Raw genomic sequence first — 22,879 nt, 5'->3', positions numbered from 1 at the left:
TATTTGAATTTGCGCCTCAATAAATTTCAAATTTTTTTTTTTTTTTTTTTTTTTTTTTTTTTTTGAGACGGAGTCTTGCTCTGTCCCCCAGGGTGGAGTGCAGTGGCACGATCTCGGCGCACTGCAAGCTCCGCCTCCCAGGTTCAAGCCATTCTCCTGCCTCAGCCTCCCAAGTAGCTGGGACTACAGGCGCCCACCAACACGCCCGGCACGCCCGGCTAATTTTTTGTATTTTTAGTAGAGACGGGGTTTCACCGTGTTAGCCTGGATGGTCTCGATCTCCTGACCTCGTGATCCGCCCGCCTCGGCCTCCCAAAGTGCTGGGATTACAGGCTTGAGCCACCGCGCCCGGCTAATAAATTTCAAATTACTACATGTCATGGACCACTGGGATCTCTCCCAGAGAGAACTCCCAATTGTCAGAGCTACAAATCCCTTGCAACATAGCCCTGTTACACATTCACATTCCTAAATGTTTCCTGCCATTGTTCCCTCCTCCAAATCGGCTTCTTTCACTGTTTAGCAATAATAATGCAACTTTTCAATAGTTACTTTGTAAAAGCAAACTTTCATAATTATTACCAACTACAGAAGGGAAAAGTCTCTGCAGCACAAATAGGTTCTCACTTGACAAGACATTTTACAGGAGTTGGCTCAGCATGCATAGTTCCTTATTGCTACAGCGTTGTAATGACACAAAGACAGCTCTTTATCTAATTCCACAAACACTTTTGAGCCCCATAAAGTGCAAGGCATCATTTATTCACAAAACTGTTTTTCTAACATTTTTAAAACATAACCTAGGCTGGGTGTGGTGGCTCATGCCTGTAATCCCAGCACTTTGGGAGGCTGAGGCGGGCGGATCACGAGGTCAGATCAAGATCATCCTGGCTAATATGGTAAAATCCCGTCTCTACTAAAAATACAAAAACTTAGCCAGGTGTGGTGGCACACGCCTGTAGTCCCAGCTACTCGGGAGGCTGAGGCAGGAGAATGGCATGAACCCGGGAGGCAGAGCTTGCAGTGAGCTGGGATCGCACCACTGCATTCCAGCCTGGGTGACAAAGCAAGACTCTGTCTCAAAAAAAAAAAAACAAAAAAAAAAAACAAAACAAAAAAAACCCATAACCTATAAAAAGAAATACATCCTATCTCTCAAGTTGTGTATGTGTATATAGAGAATATAGTTACATAATATAAATCTATATATGCAACACAAAACTCTTTTTTTTTAAGACAGTGTCTCACTCTGCTGCCCAGGTGTAATCATGGCTCACTGCAGCCTCAACTTCCCAGGCTCAGATGATCCTCCAGCTTCAGCCTTTGGAGTAGCTGGGACTACCGGCACGTGCCACCACACCTAGCTGATTTTTTTTATTTTTGTGGAGACGAGGTTACGCCATGTTGCCTAGGCTGGTCTTGAACTCCTAGGCTCAAGCAATCCTCCCACCCACCTCCGCCTCCCAAAGGGCTGGGATTACAGGTGTGGGCCACTGTGCCCGACAGACATTTTTGTTTTTTTTTTTGGAGACAAAGTCTTGCTCTGTCGCCCAGGCTGGAGTACAGTGGCGTGATCTTGGCTCACTGCAACCTCTGCCTCCCAGGTTCAAGTGATTCTCCTGCCTCAGCCTCCCGAGTAGCTGGGACAACAGGCGCGTGCCGCCACACCCGGCTAATTTTTGTATTTTTAGTAGAGACGGGGTTTCACCATGTTGGCCAGGCTGGTCTTGAACTCCTGACCTCAGGTGATCCGCTTGCCTTAGCCTCCCAAAGTGCTGAGATTACAGGTGTGAGCCACCGCATCCAGCTGAAAACACTGGTTTGTAGTATTTCAAGAAAAGCGGCACATCATAGCAAACAATAAAATCCTACCTAAAGAAGATAACCTTAAAAATTCTAGGCAGAAGAATAATTTTTTGCTTCTTATTTAACTTTCAACTGCCAGGACATTTTAAAAGTATTTGAACTCAATGAATGAGCATTTATATAAAAGCTTTTAAACGATCTCAAAATCTTTATCCTGAAGAAGAACCTGAGACAGGAAAAGTAATCCTCTTCCCAATCTGTATTAAAGACTTACATCTGTGTCTTTTAAGAAATCTTAAACCCGTTCTTGCTTCAAATGATTACCCTCCTGGCAAGATTACCATGAAGATTAAATAAGATAATGTAAGTGAAGTACCTCGTGGTTCCTGCTATGATTCAGATTATTGGATTATCTTTTCTTGCAAATGCTTGATCTGTTTGATCTTTGGGCTCATTCACCCAGAGAATCTGTTCTACTGGGCAATAAAGGGCAGAGGCTCCCTTGCGGAGTTTACTAGCTCTATCGGTAAGAATAAATATCACTACAATCTAAGGTTCTAGAGTGCCAGGCTATTTCATTTATTCATTCAATAGATTTTTTTTTTTTTTTTGAGACAGAGTTTCACTCTGTTACCCAAGCTGGAGTGCAGTGGGTATGATCACGGCTCACAGCAGCCTTGACCTCCCAGGCTCAAGCAATCCTCTGCCTCAGCCACCTGGGTAGCTGGGACTACAGGCGTGTACCACCACACCCGGCTTAAGTTATTTTACTGTTAGTAGAGACGAAGTATCATTGTTGCCTAGGCTGGTCTTGAACTCCTAGGCTCAAGGAATCCTCCCGTCTTGGCTCCCAAAGTGCTGGGATTGTAGGTGTGTCTACCACACCCAGCTAGATGATTATTGGGTGCCTCACATGCCAGGCATGATGCCATAAACTGCGATTATGGGGTGTAAAAAATAGGAGACACAACCACATCCCTCCAGGAACTTACAGTTAAATCCTTAGCCTTTGTGAAGACACCTCATATACCATTAATATTACATAACACACAAGTGTTTTACATGCCCTTATCTGTAAAGTGAGATAAGATTAGATTAGTGGTTCCCAAAAGTGAAGATTTCACAGATAGCGAAGCTTTCATAAAAGAAATATTTGAAAAAAAGTTTTTAAAACTGTCATTCAAAAATCACTATATATCTTTATCTTTTCCTTTCATTACAAGCCAGTTAAATTTTGTCCTGGCATTAAAGGAACCCTCAGGGTTTGCCCAGCTCTTGTCTTTCTAGGATTCTTTGGGGCCTTTTTGTTTTGTTTTGTTTTTTCCTGGCATTATTTACATGTAAATTCTGCCCAACTATTCCCCAGCATTGCAGAAAGGCCAGAGACCTATTCATAAGGGAATCAATAAAGGGCCCTTTCCAAGAAAGTCATACAGTACAAAGCAAATTCGGCTCCACCACTGACCTTAAGGACTGGGAACTGCAAAAGAACAAAAGTATAAAAGGTCGTGGTGACTGGAAGACAGAAGGACCTGGCATTTTTGAGGAGCTACTGTAGGCCTGGCCCAATACTTGGTACTTTTCCATACCGTAAGCACTTTATTTAACATCACGATAATCCTGAAAGAAGCATGTATTTCTTTTTTCTTTTTTTTTTTTTTTTTTTGAGACAAGGTCACCCAGGACGGAGTGCAGTGGTGCAATCATGGCTCACTGAAGCCTCGACCTCTTGGGCTCAAGTCATCCTCCCATCTCAGCCTTCTGTGTAGCTAGGACTACAGGCCTGTGCCACCATGTCTCGCTATTTTTTTGGTATTTTTTATAGAGATGGCAGGGTCTCATCACGTTGTCCAGGCTGGTCTTGAACTCCTGGGCTCAAGTGATCTCCTGCCTCAGCCTCCCAAAGTTCTGGGACTACAAGTATGAGCCACTGTGCCCAGCCAAGAAGTAAATATTTCTTTCTTTTTTAAAATTATCTCATGCAACAGATGAAAGAAGTATATATTTCTTTATCCACACTTTGTAGTTGAAAGAAACCAAGCTCAGAGAGGTTAAATATCATGTCCAACGTCACACAGCTAGTATCGCACAACTAATCAGAATTTATTTATTTATTTATTTATTTATTGCACTCCAGCTCTGCTGCCCAGGCTGGAGTGCAGTGGTGCAACCTCGGTTCACTGCAACCTCCGCCTCCCAAGTTCAAGTGATCCTCTAGCCTCCACCTCCCAAGTAGCTGGGATTACAGGTGTGTGCCACCATGCCCAGCTAATTTTTCTATTTTTAGTAGAGATGGGGTTTCACCATGTTGGCCAGGCTGGTCTCGAACTCCTGGCCTCAGGTGATCTGCCAGCCTCAGCCTCCCAAACTGCTGGGATTACAGGCGTGAGCCAGTGTGCCCTATCAACTAATCAGAATTTAAACTCAGATCTGTTCACTTATTAGCACCATTACATCTCACTGATAGGAAGAGACATGAGAGAACAGGTGCAGAAAAGTTTTAAGAGATTTAAGTGCCTTTTTTTTTATTTGAGACAGAGTCTCGCTCTATCGCCCAGGCTGAAATGCAGTGGCGTGATCTCCGCTGACTGCAACCTCTACCTCCCAGGTTCAAGCAATTCTCGTGCCTCAGCCTCCCAAGTAGCTGGGATTACAGGCGCCGGCCGCCATGCCCAGCTAATTTTAGTACTTTTAGTAGAGATCGGGTTTTGCCATGTTGGCCAGGCTGGTCTCCAACTCCTGGCGTCAAGTGATCCACCTGCCTCTGCCTCCCAAATTGCTGGGATTATAGATGGGAGCCCCAAGCCTGGTCTTATGTACCTTTTGACAAGAAAGTAATTTAAAACAAGTCGGACACAGTGGCTCATGCCTGTAATCCCAGTTCTTTGGGAGGCTGAGATGAGCAGATTGCTTGAGCCCAGGAGTTTGAGACCAGCCTGGGCAACATAGCAAGACCTTGCCTCTAATAATAGTAATAATAATAATAATGTTGAAACCACATTCAAAAGGCAATTTATACAGCTGACAGACAATATATTACTCTATCTTAGAGTCAACAGCTAAGGCACCTACCTCTTTAATTAGGACTCTTTTCTGATCAGCTCAGCAAATATCCCTTGCCCCTGGACTCCTTCTGTCCCTTACTCTAGAAATGAGAACAAGTCCCCTGACCCACTTCTTTTTTTTTTTTTTGTAGTAGAGATGGGGTTTCTCCATGTTGGTCAGGCTGGTCTCGAATTCCTGACCTCAGGTGATCCGCCCGCCTCGGCCTCCCAATTTTTTTTTTTTTTTTTTTTTTTTTTGAGATGGAGTTTTGCTCTTGTTACCCAGGCTGGAGTGCAATGGCGCAATCTCAGCTCACCACAACCTCCGCCTCCCGGGTTCAAGTGATTCTCCTGCCTCAGCCTCTAGAGTAGCTGGGATTACAGGCATGCACCACCACGCCCGGCTAATGTTGCAATTTTTTTTTTTTTTTTTGAGACGGAGTCTTGCTCTGTCGGCAGGCTGGAGTGCAGTGGCACAATCTCGGCTCACTGCAAGCTCCGCCTCCCGGGTTCAAGCAATTCTCCTCCCTCAGCCTCCCGAGTAGCTGGGACTACAGGCATGCGCCACCAGGCCCAGCTAATTTTTGTATTTTTAGTAGAGACAGCGTTTCACCATGTTGGCCAGAATGGTCTTGATCTCCTGATCTCGTGATCTGCCCACCTCGGCCTCCCAAAGTGCTGGGATTACAGGCTTGAGCCACCGCGCCTAGCCTTAATTTTGTATTTTTAGGCTGGTCTCAAACTCCCAACCTCAGATGATCCACCCACCTTGGCCTCCCAAATTGCTGGGATTACAGGCATGAGCCACTGCGCCCAGCCCCCTGACCCACTTCTAATCACAGTCCTAGGAGAAGGTTGAGCTCTTCATCCATAAATCATCTATTTTTTTTTTTTTTTCCGAGACAGAGTTTCACTCTTGTTGTCCAGGCTGGAGTGTAATGGCACAATCTTGGCTCACCACAACCTCCGCCTCCCGGGTTCAAGTGATTCTCCTGCCTCAGCCTCCTGAGTAGCTGGGATTACAGGTGTGCACCATCATGCCTGGCTAATTTTTGCATTTTTAGTACAGACGGGGTTTCACCATGTTAGTCAGGCTGGTCTCGAACTCCTGACCTCAGGTGATCCACCCGCCCGGGCCTCCCAAAGTGCTGGGCTTACAGGGTTAAGCCACCACACCTGGCCATAAATCATCTCTTTAACAAGCACTTACTGTGTACCTCCTGTGTCCCAGGTACTGTGTGAGGGACACAGCATGGAATAAAACACATCCCTGCTTGGAGAAGCTCAAGCTGCAGAAGAGATACCTGTAAACAGATACTGACTTCACACACTGATAATCATCTAACCAGAACCAACAGAGGGCGAAACCCAGATAGGCTTCCCAGAAGAGGAGGAATTTATAAAACAGATCTTGTAGGAGGCAAGTGCCTTGTTATGCAGAGAAGATGAGGCATAGAATCACAGAGGAACCCAGGAGCAAGCAGCATGTGTAAAGGGACCTACCAACTCTCTCCAAACCTTCTCCTCCAGGTTCAGTCTGTCAGGCACCAAGATCACCACAGACCCAGTTCCATAAACTGGAACCTTCTACAACTCTTGCTTCCAGTTAATCACTGAGTCCTGTCCAGTCTCCTTCCAAATCTCAGACACTCCCCCTTCTTTCCTCTATCCTTACTCCCATCACTGCAGCCCAATGCCATTTCTCTCTGGCTCCTGCAACGGCCTCCAAACTAACATCTGTTTATTTTTGTCCATGTAAATCCACTTCACACAGAGCATCCAGACTGATTCTTTGTTAAAGGGGGAAAAAAAGGAACAATAATGTGATGCTCTCATCATCCTGCTTAAGCCCTTTGGCAGCTCCAGTGCCTTCAAGATTAAGCTGAAATTTCCTAACAGGATTTACAAAGCCCTTGGTGGGCTGGCCCCTGCTCACCTCTCTAACCTCATCTCTGATCTCCACTTCCAGCTTTGAAGTGCTTCAGTTCCTGACACAGTGGCTTATAGCCCTGGTTGCCCATGAGAACCACCTGGGGAGCTTTAAGAAATACTGATGCCAAGGCCCCACTCCCAGAGACTCAGATTTACTCAAGGGGCATTAGGATGCTGTAAAGCCTCCATGAGACATCAATGTGCAGCCAGGGTTGAGAACATGGCTTTAGCCTGACACGTCTCTGTCTCATGTCCAGGTTTGTTGCACATGACCTGTCTGTTGCTGGAAGCACTGGAGCTCTCCTAGTTTCCTGGCCATAAGGCAGAGACTTTTTGGTCTCTCTCGTTCACTGCTGTAGTCCCAACACCTAGAAAAGTGCCTAGAACATAGTGGGTACTCCATAAATACCTGCAGAAAGAAAGAATGAACACGTGACTCTGCTTTCACCCTTCACCTGGATAGATGCCACTCAATTCTTTTTTCTTTTTTTTTTGGACCCCACTCCATCATAAGAACCCAGCTTATATTTCCCAAAATTTACTCCTGATTCTCCTGGTCTGAGATAGGTTACTCTGTATAATTTCAGCACTCAAGATTTCCACTGTAGTGTAAATCACACCACATTGTAATTATCTGTATCTCTTACTTAGCTTCTGAGCTCTGAGGGAGCTCTGTCTGTATGTTCACCAATACACCTGCACCATCTGGCAAAGTGCCTTAAAAAGTGCAGCACGAATACATGGAAGTGAACAGACACAGTATGCTGGGTGACAGCAGACCTTGGTGTGGCTGGAGTAGGGCGCTGGTGGGACATGAGGCTGGTGAGGTACACCGTGGGCCAGATGGAAGAGGCCCAGCATTCACACTAAGGAGTCTGAACTGTATGAGACAATAGAGAGCCAGTAGAGGTTTTAAGTGACACAATCGGCTTGCATTTTAGGGCAATAACTGGCTGCAGTATAGAGAACTGGGGGATTCAGGGAAGCCCAAGGGTAACGAGACCAGATGGGAAACTGTAACAACAGCCCAGGGAGGAGAAGATGAGGAAGGAGCCAAACCTGAAGAGAGGGAGCCAGACCAGAGAGACAGAGAGAGATCAGAGAGAATTAACAGTATTTTTCGACTGGGTGGACCAGTGAGAGAGAATGAGGTGCTGTGGTTGACTCTGATCCCCCCTTTGGAAGACTATGGATTTGGTGTCGTGAGCATGGTCAGATGTAGTCTCATGATTACACAGGCAGTGTCAGAAGCTTGAACTCAGGAGCCAGATTGCCTCCATTCAAATCTTAGCTCTAGTTGCTTCTTGGCCTTTTGGCTAAGATCAAGTACAAATGTTAGCTCTACGAGTTAGCTAGCTCTCAGGCCTGGGGAAGTCAGCTTCACTTCAGTTCTTCATCTGTTAAATGAGAATAATAATAGTATTTACATCACAGGGATGTTGTGAAGATTCAATGAGGTAAAACATGTAAATAGCCATTTCCTGGCACATAGCAAATGCCACATAAGAGTTAACAGGCTGGACGCGGTGGTTCATGCCTGTAATCTCAGCACTTTGGGAGGCCGAGGCGGGCAGATCACTTGAGGCCAGGAGTTCGAGACCTGCCTGGCCAACATGGCAAAACCCCATTTCTACTAAAAATACAAAAATTAGCCGGGCATGGTGGCCAGAACCTGTAATCCCAGCACTTTGGGAGGCCAGGGTGGGTGGATCACGAAGTCAGGAGATCGAGACCATCCTAGCTAACAGGGTGAAACCCCGTCTCTACTAAAAATACAAAAAATTAGCCGGGGTGTTGTGGCAGGCGCCTATAGTCCCAGCTACTCAGGAGGCTGAGGCAGGAGAATGGGGTGAACCTGGGAGGCGGAGCTTGCAGTGAGCTGAATCGCTCCATTGCACTCCAGCCTGGGTGACAGAGGGAGACTCCATCTCAAAAAAAAACTATTTATATAGAGCATGGTAGATTATCTGCACAAAGATGGCTGCCAACAGTTCTTTCCATCCCTCTAAGTGACTCTTGCTCCATCCATCAAAAAAAAGCAGTCCGCTTCTCCTTCCCTTGAATCTGGGCTGCCTTTGTGTTATACTCTGATCATATGAATGCAACAGAAGTGTCACTGTACCAATTCCAGCCAAAGCCACAGGAGGCCTGGTGGCATCTGCTTTTGCCCCCTTGGAAGCCAGCCACTGTGAAAAGAAGCTTGCACTCCACTACTGAATAACAAGAGCTCAAAGAGAGAGAGAGCGCGCGACAGCCAAGCGAGAGAGAGCGCAAGCGCGTGCACATGGGGAGAAAAAGCCAGGTGCCCCAGCCCACAGCCAGCACCAAGGCCCCAGATGTGTGAGTGAAGCCATCTTGGAGGCTCCAGTCCCAGTTGAACCCACAGAATTGTGAGAAATTATTGCTGTGTTAAGCCAGTAAGCAGTAAGTTTTGGGGTGAGTTGTTATCCAACAATCGGTAACTGAGACTTACGTATAGAAGTCTGGGGCAATAAGAACCTCATTTTGGGCCATCCTAAACATGAGGTGTTTGGGATAGTGGATAGTTACATGGAAACATCTAGAAAGCAGTTGGAAGATCAGGTCTGGGCTCAAGAGAGAGGCAGAGGGAGAAGCTGGGGATTTGAGAGTCAATCAGCACATGAACAGGACTTGGCACCCTGGGAGAAGGTAAGCTTGCCAAAGGAGGTGAGAGGAACAAGAAAAGAAATAGAATTCTGGCCTCACTTATATTTAAGGGATGGACACAGAGTTTGTCAGGGATGAAGAAAGAACCAAGAAAGAACCAGGGAGATAAACTCCTGCTATGAGAAGAAGGGGTAATCAAATACTTAGGGCTACAAAGAGCAATGCATTTGAAAATTAGGAAGGAATGGGAATAGGGCAATTTCCGTTTCAAATACAATGGCAGGGGCAGAAGTCGGATAAGTGGCTAAGGAGGGAATGACATTGAGAAACTGGACACAGCGAATGTAGACTATTGTTTTAAAAGTCTATTTTTAGGGGAAGAAAGTTAGAGCATCACTTGGGTGGATGATAGGACAAGAGGTAAATTGTTTTAATGTTTTAAGTTGAGGAAACTTGCTTGCTGAAAGGAGATGCCAAAGAAGAGAGAGATTAAAAATCCTGAAGAAAGAGGTAACTGGGCCGGGCGCAGTGGCTCACGCCTGTAATCCTAACACTTTGGGAGGCCAAGATGGGTGGATTGCCTGAGCTCAGGAGTTCAAGACCAGCCTGGGCAACACGGTGAAACCCCATCTCTACTAAAATACAAAAAAAAACTAACCAGGCGTGGCGGTGTGCGCCTGTAGTCGCAGCTACTTGGGATGCTGAGGCAGGAGAATCGCTTGAACCCAGGAGGCGGAGGTTGCAGTGAGCCGAGATCAGGCCATTGCACTCCAGCCTGGGCAACAGAGCAAGACTCCGTCTCAAAAAAAAAAAAAAGAAAAAGAAAGAGGTGACTGGTGGCTCGAGGTCCCAGGCAATGGAAGGGAGAGGATAGAGAACCCTGGTGGGAGCTTTGCCCTGAGTGAGAAGGAGACAGACAAAGAGGTGGGTCTTCACAGATGAGTTAGAAGTGAGAGGGGAGGCATGTGGAGGTCCTATCTGGCCGCCTCTTTTCTGTGAAGAGTAGGTAAGGTCATCTGCTGACAGGCAGTGAGGGTTTTGGGGAGAATGGTGTTCACTTCTGAAGAGTTTTATAGGAAATGCATGAGGAGCTGCAGGAGTCAAGCCCAGACTCTTCAGAGACACCACCTTCCAGGGATACCCCACCTCCTGAGGAGTAGGCTCTTCACATGAGCTTTTCTCCTCTGACCTGCTCCAAATCCCATTGTCTTCTCTTGAGCTGGTCTCCTGCTTAGATTGGCCCACCTGGGAAGCTCTCATTCATTCCCAACTTCATTCTCCAAGTATTTGCTCAACATCCACACCATACCCAGGCCCATTTCTCTGGACAACATACTGTCTCTATTCCCCCAGGGCTTTCAAACCTTCTGCACACTTTTCAGATGCCCTACCTCCACCCTTTTCTCCTCATACTCAGCATGAGACCTCACTGTCTGCTTTATAGAGGACGCAGAAACCATCAGTCATCTACCAACTACCATACATTTTCCTGCAGCTGTACTCCCCTTTTCCTTTTCTATAAAGAAATGCTGATGCGGCATTTTAGAATTGCAGTTTAACTTAGGGAGGTCTTGAGCAGCTGTGTTTTTGCTTTTGTTTAGAGACAGGGTCTTGCTCTGTTGCCCAGGCTGAAGTGCAGTGGCATGATCATGACTCACTGTAGCCCCAACTCCTGGGATCAAGCAAGCTTCCTACCTCAGCCTCCTGAATAGCTGCAACTACAGGTACATGCCACCATGCCCAGACAATTTTTTAAGACATTTTTTGTAGAGACAGAGTCTCACTATGTTGCCCAGGCTGGTCTCAAACTCTTAGCCTCAAGCAATCCTCTTGCACCAGCCTTCCAAAGTGCTGGCATTACAGGCATGAACTGCCATGCCCAGCCTTGATCAGCACATTTTAAATGCAATAAGTAGAACAGAAAATAGGGTCCACTGCACATAGTAAGAGTACTTATTGTTTCTTAAAACATCTGTTTCAATTATGACACATCTGTTACTATGAGTTGACGTCAAAAAGTTTGTGTATGGCATGGTGGCTTACACCTGTAATCCCAGCACTTTGGGAGGCTGAGATGGGCAGATCACAAGGTCAGGAGATCCAGACCACCCTGGCTAACACAGTGAAACCCCGTCTCTACTAAAAATACAAAAAAATTAGCCAGGCGTGGTGGCGGGTGCCTGTAGTCCCAGCTACTCGGGAGGCTGAGGCAGGAGAATGGCATGAACTCGGGAGGCGGAGCTTGCAGTGAGCCCAGACTGTGCCACTACACTCCAGCCTGGGCAACAGAGCAAGACTCCGTCTCAAAAAAAAAAAAAAAAGTTTGTGTATGTTAGCAAATTCTCATTAAAAACTTCAAACAGGGCCAGGTGTGGTGGCTCATGCCTGTAATCCCAGCACTTTGGGAAGCTGAGGCGGGCAGATCACCTAAGGTCAGGAGTACAAGACCAGCCTGGCCAACATGGTGAAACCCCATCTGTACTAAAAATACAAGAAATTAGCCATGGTGGTGGGCACCTGTAATCCCAGCTACTCAGGAGGCTGAGGCACAAGAATCAGTTGAACCCAGGAGGCGGAGGTTGCAGTAAGCCGAGATCGCGCCATTGCACTCCAGCCTGGGCGACAGAGCAAGACGTCGTCTTGAGAAAAAAACAAAAGTATATTATGGGATAATCAGATGTGAATATAGACTGGCAATCTGCTATTAAGAAAATATTTTCTATGCTTTTTTGGAGTGTGGTGATGGCAATGTGGCTGTCTTAAAAGGGAAGTGGCCAGGCGTGGGGGCTCACACCTGTAGTCCCAGCACTTCCAGGGGCCAAGGTGGGCAGATCACTTGAGCCCAAGAGTTTAAGACCAGCCGGGGCAACACGGCGAAACCCTGTCTTTGCAAAAAAAAAAATACAAAAATTAGCTGGGATTGGTGGTGCACACCTGTAGTCCCGGCTACTCAGGAGGCTAAGGTGGGAGGATCACTTCAGCCTGGGAGGTCAAGACTACAGTAAGCCATGATTGCATCACTGCACTTCGGCCTAGGCGACAGAGTGAGACCCTGTCTCAATTTAAAAAAAAAGAAAAGGGCCCAGGCATGGTGGCTCACGCCTGTAATCCCAGAACCTTGGGAGGCAGAGGTGGGCAGATCATGAGGTCAGGAGTTCAAGACCAGCCTCACCAACATAGTGAAACCCCGTCTCTACTAAAAGTATATATATAAAAAAAAATTAGCCGGGTGTGGTGGTGGACGCCTGTAATCCTAGCTATTTGGGAGCCTGAGGCAGGAGAATCACTTGAACCTGGGAGGCAGAGGTTGCACAGAGCTGAGATCACGCCACTGCACTCTGGCCTGGGCGACAGAGCGAGACTCTGTCTCAAAAAAAAAAAAAAAAGGAACTTCTAATCTTTTAGAGTGAAATATTTATAGACAATAAAATATGAAATAATATAATATCTGGGATCTGACAAAAAATAATCAGGGTGAGAGGTGGGGAAGTGACTAGGGCTTTACAGGAAACAAGCTTGTCAGTTGGTAACTGTTTTTTTTAAAAGTTATTATCATTTTTATTGATATATAATAATTGTACATATTTATGAGGTACATGTGATATTTTGATACATGCATACAATATGTAATGGTCAGAATAATTGGGATATCTATTACTTCAAACATTTATCATTTCTTTGTGTTGGGAACATTTCAAATCCTTTCTTCTAGCTATTTTGAAATATACAATACATTATTGTTAACTCGAATTAGGCTACTGTGCTATCTGACACTAGAACTTATTCTCTCTATCTAACTTGTACCTTTGTGCCCTTTAACCAATCTCACTTCATCTCCCTCCACTTCCCAGCCTCTGGTAACTATCATTCTACACTCCAACTCCATATGATCAACTTTTTCTGTTCCCACATACGAGTGAGAACATGTGATATTTTTCTTTCTGTTCCTGGCTTATTTACTTAACATCAGTTGGCAGTTGTTTAAGCTGGGTGATGGGTATGTGAGTCCTTGGAACACTCTTCTAATACCCTCTCCATGTTACATATGTTGGAAATTTTCAAAAAGTTAAAAGGGGGATCTAAATCTAACAAATAGAACCATAAAGTATCTAAACTGTTGTTAAATAAATGGTAAAGTCCATAACACGTTAGAATTCTTTCATTTTTCAAGATATCTACAAGAGAGCAGTACCTTGATTCACAAGCCCTTTGAGATATCATTGAAAGTAGGATGCAGAACTCAGAGCTGCTTGCCTTTTGCTACATTTCCCCTGTAATGCATTCCCCACTCTCCTTCCATCAAAACAGGCACTTACCTCTGACAAGCTGGGATCTATTTCAAAGATGCATGCTGAATCCACTGCCCTCAAATGGCAGAGAGAGGATGCAAACACAGCCGGGCAATGCCAGCCATTTCGCAGCCTTCCTACTGTGTTTGAGCTCAGAAACAGCATTATCTCCATTTCTTGACCACATACCTCACAGCCTGCAGCTGTGCAGAGGGGCTGTAAAGAACTGTCAAGCCAATGCTTCACAATGACCATATCACTCACTGACCCCTTTCCACTCCTCCTCACATCAGTCTTTGAAACTGCCCCTAACACACTGGGTCAACTGGGTGACCTGTCATGTCAAGCTCTGTTTTTAAGTGTTTCCTTTTCTTAAAAGTTCGAACTAACCAACTTCAAGTATTTAGAAACTTCCCAAGTCTACTGGATTGTAGCAAAAACCTGTTGGTAGACAGAAATGAAGTTCTTGAAAGGGTTTAATAACATTCAATTCCACTTGGGATACAGCCAACACTTACAACACCCATAGATTCACTATGCCTAATACCGAAATGTTATCTCACTCCAGCTGCAACCTCCAAGTCCAATAAACCTTCTTTAGCTACAAACGTTCTTAATTTGAGTGACACAGGTTCAACCTGAAAAACTTAAAAGGTCAGGTTGTTTTTTTTCTAGAAAAATCTTCACTAAATCTTCTTTGCTTAAATCAACATTTCATAAAATAAAGCAGCTACTGCAATTCCTCCACGACTTGGACAAGATAACTAGCTATATTTCATCCACCAGCTTTCAGACCCACGGTTTTGTGAAATAAACCTGTTTTTCTGAAGAAAAAAAAAAAGAACAAAACCGGCTGGGCACAGTGGCTCACGCCTGTAATCCCAGCACTATGGGAGGCCGCAGAGGGCGCATCGCCTGAGGTCAGGAGTTCGAGACCAGCCTGACCAACATGGAGAAACCCCGTCTCTACTAAAAATACAAAATTAGCCGGACATGGTGGCGCATGCCTGTAATCCCAGCTACTCGGGAGGCTGAGGCAGGAGAATCGCTTGAACCCGAGAGGCGGATTGCGGTGAGCCGAGATCGCACCATTGCACTCCAGCCTGGGCAACAAGAGCGTAACTCCGTCTCAAAAAAAAAAAAAAAGCAAAAACAGAAGCCTCACCTAATCTGCCCATAAAACAAGACTAGCGAAAACGATGACTATGCACAAGAGTAAGCACCACTGTTTTTCGGCACCCCCTTTTCCATCGGGTGCACGCAGGCACGCGGACACACAAGCCTCTCCCCTGCCCCCGCGCCCCGCCTGGGCGGGGAATCTGCCACACGGTATGAACTGTCCTCTCAGCGGAGAAATACTCTGTTCGGCCCAGCAATTTATGTGTGTTTTGTTTAAGTGGGAAGGAAAGGAAGAGCGTGGGGCGTAAAAATGGGAGATCAGTTTTAACTCAGACTTAATTCAATGGCTCTCGTTTCCTCCCATCTTCCTCTGCATCAAAATGCAGGTAGATCGGTGAAATTTCAAGTTTCTTGGGCCGTTAAATACCTCAATTTAAACGATGGAGGCTGGGAACTGGGGATATGAGGAGGAAACCTAGGGTTGGAAGGACAGGCAGGGTTAAGGAGGTCCAGGAGCTCCGCAGGGCTGAGCGAAGCATGCGAGGCTGCCGCGCCCGGGCAGCGGTTGCATCTCGGGTTCTCGCCCTGCCCGCTGCCTCGGGTTTTTGCCAGTGACTGCGCTGTCTTGGCTGCCCACCCACACCTCGGGTTGGTCCCGACTTCAAGCTAGGCCATTCACTTCCGGTGACAAATCCCTCCCACCACCCCTAGAAATAATGTACCGCTTCTCCCACCGCTTTCCTAAAACCGACCGCCCCAGAGAGCCACGGAGCCCGGGGCTAGGGTCTCACCCCGGCGCGGCCGGCGACGCCCAGCTGCGGAGGGAGTGGCCGGGACGGAGCTCGGGGAGGACAGGGAAGAAAGAGGAAAGGGGTGTGGATCTCACCTTCCCCCGCCCCCACCCCTCCGACTGCAGCAATTGGCCAAAAATATAGTAATCCTTTTTTAGACTCCCCCAGGGCCCCTCGAACCCGGTTGCAGTGAGGAACCCAGTCTCTCCCATCGCAGTGCCCCTTGCCTTCTCCCGCCCCAGTAACTGCCTGCGGGGATCCAGGAGCCCCCAGGCCGCGCCGAACTGCAGTGGATAGGGGGGAGGGGGGCGGTTAGGATGAGGGCTACGGGGCGGCAGAAATGGGTTGGGGGAAGGGGTGGTGGAAGGGAAAAGAAAAAACCGGAGGCATGCAAGCGGCTCCCTAGCCAGCTGTTCCAGCTGCTGCTTCCTCCGGCGCGGGCCGGGCGGTGCAATATTCCCCCCCCTCCATCTTTCTCACCACTACCTGTCCCCCCAACCCACCACACGCACTCATCCCTCCCACCCACACCCCTAGTAGCGGATCTCCGGCCTGTAGGGGGGTAGTAGGGAGGAGCTGGGGGGAGGGGGAGGCCTGCGAGTTTCTAACCTTGTTCTTATAAACAAACCCACATGTGCAGCTGCCGCTGCTGCAACTCACCCCACAATCCCGGATATAAGTCCTGCCCCTTTAAGAGGAAAAAAAGATTCCCCCGCCTGCCTCCCAGCCCACCCCACCCCCACCCATCCACAAGAACCTTTGTCTTCCCACCCCATAGTCAGTCGGCCCCGCCCCGTCTCCCCGCCCCCTCCGACGCAGAGGAACCAATAGGCGAAGAAAATAAGGCCGGGGGTCTGACATCATCGTGTTAGGCCAATCACCGGACGCGTTGGTGGGAGGCCTCACGGAGAGCGCGCCCGGAGGAGGGAAGACAAGAGAGAGGAAGCTTGAAGTCAATATGGAGTCCGTTAGTTGCTCCGCCGCTGCTGTCAGGACTGGGGACATGGAGTCCCAGCGTGACCTCAGCCTGGTGCCTGAACGGCTTCAGAGACGCGAACAAGAGCGGCAGCTGGAAATGGAAAGGCGGAAACAAAAGCGGCAGAACCAGGAGGTAGAGAAGGAGAACAGCCGCTTTTTCGCCGCCACCTTTGCTCGGGAGCGAGCGGCCGTGGAAGAGCTTCTGGAGCGCGCGGAGTCGGTCGAGCGGCTGGAGGAGGCGGCCTCTCGGCTCCAGGGGCTGCAGAAACTTATCAACGACTCAGTTTTTTTCCTAGCCGCTTACGACCTGCGGCAGGGACAAGAGGTACTGGCGCGGCTGCAGGCGGCCCTGGCCGAGCGGCGCCGGGAGCTGCAGCCCAAGAAGCGTTTCGCTTTCAAGACCCGGAGAAAGGATGCTGCTTCGTCTACCAAAGTAGATGCGGCTCCTGGCATCTCCCCGGCAGTTGAAAGCATACAGGACTCCCCGCTGCCCAAGAAGGCGGAAGGAGACCTCGGCTCCAGCTGGCTCTGCGGTTTCTCCAGCCTGGAGTCCCAAGTCTTGGAGAAGAGAGCCAGCGAGTTGCACCAGCGCGACGTCCTTTTGACCGAACTGAGCAACTGCACAGTCAGACTGTATGGAAATCCCAACACCCTGCGGCTAACCAAGGCCCACAGCTGCAAGCTGCTCTGCGGTCCGGTGACCACCTCTGTTTTCCTGGAGGACTGCAGTGACTGCGTGCTGGCAGTGGCCTGCCAACAGCTCCGCATACACAGTACGAAAGACACCCGCATCTTCCTGCAGGTGACCAGCAGGGCCATCGTGGAGGACTGCAGTGGGATCCAGTTCGCCCCTTACACCTGGAGCTACCCGGAGATCGACAAGGACTTCGAGAGCTCCGGTTTAGATAGGAGCAAAAATAACTGGAACGATGTTGACGATTTTAACTGGCTGGCCCGGGATATGGCCTCCCCAAACTGGAGTATTCTTCCTGAAGAGGAGCGAAATATCCAGTGGGACTAAGCAGTTGTCACTCTGTTCTTCATTCCTACCAAATACTTTCCACGTTGGACTTTCCCCCTTATTGGGTCTCGAAGTTTACTTATTGTCACACTGTATGTTTTAAGCATTTTAAGGCTTCATATTGTGATGGGCTCCTACTTGTAATTTCCATTAAATTCGTAACAGGTATAATACTAAAACATTTTTGCTATTTTGGTCATGCCTTTGAGATGGAGTCTTACTCCGTCACCCGGGCTGGAGTGCAGTGGCGTGATCTAGGCTCACTGCAGCCTCCGCCTCCTGGGTTCAAGTGATTCTCATGCGTCAGCCTCCCGAGCAGCTGGGATTACAGGCGCGCGCCACCATGCTAATTTTTGTATTTTTAGTAGAGACGGAGTTTCGCCATGTTGTCCAAGCTGCTCTCGAACTCCCGACCACAGGTGATCCACCCGCCTCGGCTTCCCAAAGTGCTGGCATTACAGGCGTGAGCCACCATGCCAGAGCTTTATTTTTACCACAACGGTTTGAAGTAATAAGGGGGAAGGAAGGTGATTATGTTGCTTTGTAATGGTTTGTGGTATTTGAAACATCACGGTGCATAATAAAGTAGGTCTTCAATAAATACATGGGTTTGTTTGTTGTTGTTTTTTTTGTTTTTTTTTAAAGAGATGGGCTCGCCTTATGTTGTCCAGGCTGGTCTCGAACTCCTGACCTCAAGCAATTCTCCTGCCTCGGCCTCCCAAAACACTCGGACTATAGACAGGAACCAACGGTGTCAGGGTATAGATACATGTTTAATAAATTACAGGGCTGAGCCCGGGGGCTCACGCCTGCAACCCCAGCACTTTGGGAGGCTGAGGTGGGCGGATCACTTGAGGTCAAGAGTTGGAGACCAGGTGCCAGGTGAAACCCCGTGTGTACTGAAAACACAAAAATTAGCTGGGCATGATAGTTCACATCCGTAGCTACTCAGGAGAGCTGCTTGAACCTGGGAGGCAGAGGTTGCAGTGAGCCGAGATCACGCCACTGCACTCCAGCCTGGGTGTCAGCGAGACTCTGTCTCAAAAACAAACAAACAAAAAACCATAGGTAATTCCTTTGTCCCTAGCCATTCAGTTCCTTTGGAGAGCCATCACTCTTCACCTGTGTCTTTTTTTTTTTTTTTTGAGACGGAGTTTTGCTCTTGTTGCCCAGGCTGGAGTGCAATGGTGTGATCTCAGCTCACTGCAACCTCAGCCTCCCTGGTTCAAGTGATTCTCCTGCCTCAACCTCTCGAGCAGCTGGGATTACAGGTGCCCGCCACCATGCCTGGCTAATTTTTTGTATTTTTAGTAGAGACAGGATTACACCATGTTGGCATGGCTGGTCTTGAACTCCTGACCTTGGCTGGTCCACTTGCCTCAGCCTTCCAAAGTCTTGGGATTACAGGCGTGAGCCACTGCCCAGTCCTTTTTTTTCCCTTTGTTTCTTTGAGACAGGGTCTGGGTCAAGGACCTTCTGGGCTCAACAGATCCTCCAACCTCAGCCTCCCAAGTAGCTGGGACTACAGGTGCACCCCATCACCCCCGGCTAATTTGTGTATTTTTGGTAGAGAGGGCTTCGCCATGTTGCCCAGGCTGATCTTGAACTCCTGAGCTCAAGCAATCTGTCCCCCTTGGTCTTCCAATTGCTGGGTGGTGGTGCGTGTTTGTAATCCCAGCTGCTCGGGACGCCGAGTCATGAGAATCCTTTGAACTTGGCAAGAAGAGGTAGCAGTGAGCCATTATTGTGCCGTTGCATTTCCAGAGCAAGACTGTATCAAAAGAAAAGAAAAAGAAAGGGGGTGGCGCCAGTCGCGGTGGCTCATGCCTGTAATCCCAGCACTTTGGGAGGCCGAGGCAGGCAGCTCACCTGAGGTCAGGAGTTCGAGACCAGCCTGGCCAACAGGGTGAAACCTCGTCACTACTAAAAATACAAAAATTAGCCGGGCATGGTGGCACACGCTTGTAATCTCAGCTACTTGGGAGGCTGAGGCAGGAGACTATCTTGAGCCCGGGAGGCGGAGGTTACAGTGTGCTGAGATTGTGCCACTGCACTGCAGCCTGGGCAACAAGAACAAAACTCCATCTCAAAAAAAAAAAAAAGGAAATTTTTGGGTCTTTGCCAGTTTGATGGTTACAAAATGTTACCTTCCTCTACTAGCAATGGTAATCATCTCCTAACTCATCTCCCCGTCTCCAATTTCTAAACTGTTCTGCATACAGCTACTAAATTAGTTTTCTTAAGGGCTTTGTCACTCCTGATCTAAAACCTTCTGAGATTCTTATTATCTGATAGACTTCCTGACCTGGAAGACAAGCCCCTCTACCATCTGTTTCAGCCTACTGTTCTTACATGATGTTTTACTGTTTCATCACACACTTTTCATGCACCAGCTAGTCTGAACTAATACCCATTAATCAAACACACTGTATCAGTCAGGGCTCTGGCAGGAAAAAGATGGCATGCTCAAAATGGATACTTTGAGAAGGGCTTAATACAGGAGCTATTTACAAAGCTGTGGGCAGAGTATAGGAAAAGCAATTAGAGATGGTACAATATCTGTTACCATCCTTAGGGCTGAAGGGACAAAAATGTTACCTGAATGCAGAGAGAGAGTTATCGAGCAACCTGACAGGAGTTTCATTCCTCAGTGGAGGGATGCTGCCAATCCATGGTGACCTGGCAGGGAGAGAGCCATGGGAATTAAACAATGTCATTCTCTTTTATTGGTGCCTCCCGTTGGTGGAGCCCAACTGGAAATTTCAGGGCAAAGAAGTCTGCTGCCGCAGTCCATATGAGTCAGCTCCCAGGGTGTAGAACAGGGTGGAGAAAAATGAAGAATGGATCTGGAGGAGGAAATAGAAGATACTAAGGGCAGGCCAGTGCTGTGGCTAACGCCTATAATCCTAGCACTTCGGGATTGCCTTGGGATTTGCCTTGGGAGGCCAAGGCGGGTGGATCACCTGAAGTCGGGAGTTTGAGACCAGCCTGGCCAACATGGTGAAATCCCATTTCTACTAAAAATACAAAAATTAGCTGGGCATGGTGGCAGGCGCCTGTAATCCCAGCTACTCGGGAGGCTAAGGCAAGAGAATCGCTTGAACCTAGGAGGCGGAGGGTTTGGTGAATCAAGACCGTACCACTGTGCTCCAGCCTGAGTGCCAGAGCAAAACTCCATCTCAAAAAAAAAATATTCAGTGCAAATAGTTTTTGCTGTATTTCCTGGCCTTTTCTCGAGCAGTGCCCACACAGATTGGGTCCCCATGCACTTGCCAAAATTTCATACAAGACAAATGTCACTTCCTCGGGGAAATCTGGGATTTTCCTTAGTCTCTTTGAAAATGAGGCATGGGCGGGGCTTGGTAATTCATGCCTGTAATCTCAGCATTTCGGGAGGCCTCGGTGGGAAGATCGCTTGAGCTTAGGAGTTCAAGACCAGCCTGGGTAACATAGCAAGACTCTGTCTCTACAAAAAATACAAAAATTAGCTAGGCATGCTGGCACACGCCTGTGGTCCCAGCTACTCAGGAGGCTGAGGCGGATGGTTGCTTGAACCTAGAGGTCAAGACTACAGTGAACTGTGATTGTGCCACTGCACTCCAGCTTGGGTGACAGAGTGAGACCTTGTCTCAAAAAAAAAAAAAAAAAAAAGGAGGCCAGGAGCGGTGGCTTACGCCTGTAATCTCAACACTTTGGGTGGCTGAGGTGGGCAGATCACTTGAAGTCAGGAGTTCGAGACCAGCCTGGCCAACATGGTGAAACCCCGTGTCTACTAAAAATAGAAAAATTAGCTGGGCGTGGTGGTGTGCACCTGTTATCCCAGCTACTCGGGAGGCTGAGGCCTGAGAATCACTTGAACCCAGGAGGTAGAGATTGCAGTAAGCCTAGATGGCGCCACTGCACTCCAGCCTGGGTGGCAAAGCAAGACACTATCTCACAAAAAAAAAAAAAAAGGAAAAAGTTTAAAGAGAGACCAAGGAACGACTACTATGGGAAAGTACAGGGGAAACTTCTGGCCAATCAAGAAGTACTAAAGACTTACATAAAAGTTAGCTGTAATCTTTGAGGAGGGGAAATGAAGGAGGGAGGAGTAACTGCTTTTTCCCCAGCTTTGGTTATTGAAATTCTCCCAGGAGGGCCATTCACGCACATCTCATCAGAGATGTTAATTTCCAAGAAAGATGATTAGAAAGTTGGATGACTTTTAAGGTCCTTGAGCAGAGGAATGCTTATGGACATCACCAAGAACATTCCATAGAAGTTGCAGTTTAATAAACCTTAGCAAATCCAGTTCATGCACAAATTTTCCCCAAGGAGCATTGACAGTTTAGCTTTTTTGTTGTTGTTGTTTATTACAACAGGGTCTCACTCTGTTGTCCAGGCTGGAGTGCAGCGGTGCAGTTATGGCTCACTGCAGCCTTGACCTCCCAGGCTCAAGCAATTTTCCTACCTTAGCCTCCTAAGTAGCCACCACACTCGGCTAATTCTTTTTGGAGAGATGGGGTGTCACCATGTTGCCCAGGCTGGTCTTGAACTCCTAGGCTCAAGGGATCCTCCCACCTCGGCCAAAGTGTTGAGGTTACAAGTGAGAACAAGCCAATTTAACTTTTTGACTAGGTACATGTTTAGTTTATGTTTGTTATTTATTTGTATTTTATTTTATTTTAATTTCTCTCTCTTTTTTTTTTTTTTTTTGAGACGGAGTCTCGCTCTGTCGCCCAGATTGGAGTGCACTGGTATGATCTTGGCTCACTGCAAGCTCCGCCTCCCGGGTTCAAGCCATTCTCCTGCCTCAGCCTCCCAAGTAGCTGGGACTACAGGTGCCCACCACCACGCCCGGCTAATTTTTTGTATTTTTAGTAGAGATGGGGTTTCACCACGTTAGCCAGGGTGGTCTTGATCTCCTGACCTCGTGATCTGCCCGCCTCAGCCTCCCAAAGTGCTGGGATTACAGGGTGAGCCACCGAGCCTGGCCCATGCCCAGCTAATTTTTGTGTTTTTAGTAGAGACGGGGTTTCACCATGTTGTCTGGGCTCGTCTCGAACTCCTGACCTCAGGTGATCCACCCACCTCTGCCTCCCAAAGTGCTGGGATTACAGGCATGAGTCACCGCGCCTGGCTGATTTTAGTTTCTCTTAATCTTCAATTTTGGCATGGTTATGGCATGAAGTGTGTTTCCTGCCATGGAAACCCAAACTATAACATTGCATCTCTGGAAACTATGGGCTAGACTTGACGGGTTCAATTGTGACTGACGTTAAAGAACCAACT

General features: G+C 47.8%; 1 protein-coding gene across 1 annotated transcript; it reads left to right on the top strand.

Annotated features, from left to right (window-relative positions):
• The first annotated feature begins 16,425 nt into the window (after positions 1-16,425).
• TBCC (tubulin folding cofactor C) lies at positions 16,426-17,787 on the top strand. The gene has a single exon (XM_030797594.1). The coding sequence runs from the start codon at positions 16,568-16,570 to the stop codon at positions 17,606-17,608; it is 1,041 nt and encodes a 346-aa protein (XP_030653454.1). The 5' UTR covers positions 16,426-16,567; the 3' UTR covers positions 17,609-17,787.
• The last annotated feature ends 5,092 nt before the right edge of the window (positions 17,788-22,879 follow it).

This window comes from Nomascus leucogenys, chromosome 17 (assembly GCF_006542625.1).
Source record: "Nomascus leucogenys isolate Asia chromosome 17, Asia_NLE_v1, whole genome shotgun sequence".
Lineage (NCBI taxonomy): Eukaryota > Metazoa > Chordata > Mammalia > Primates > Hylobatidae > Nomascus > Nomascus leucogenys.
This window is presented reverse-complemented; position numbering and strand designations above follow the sequence as displayed.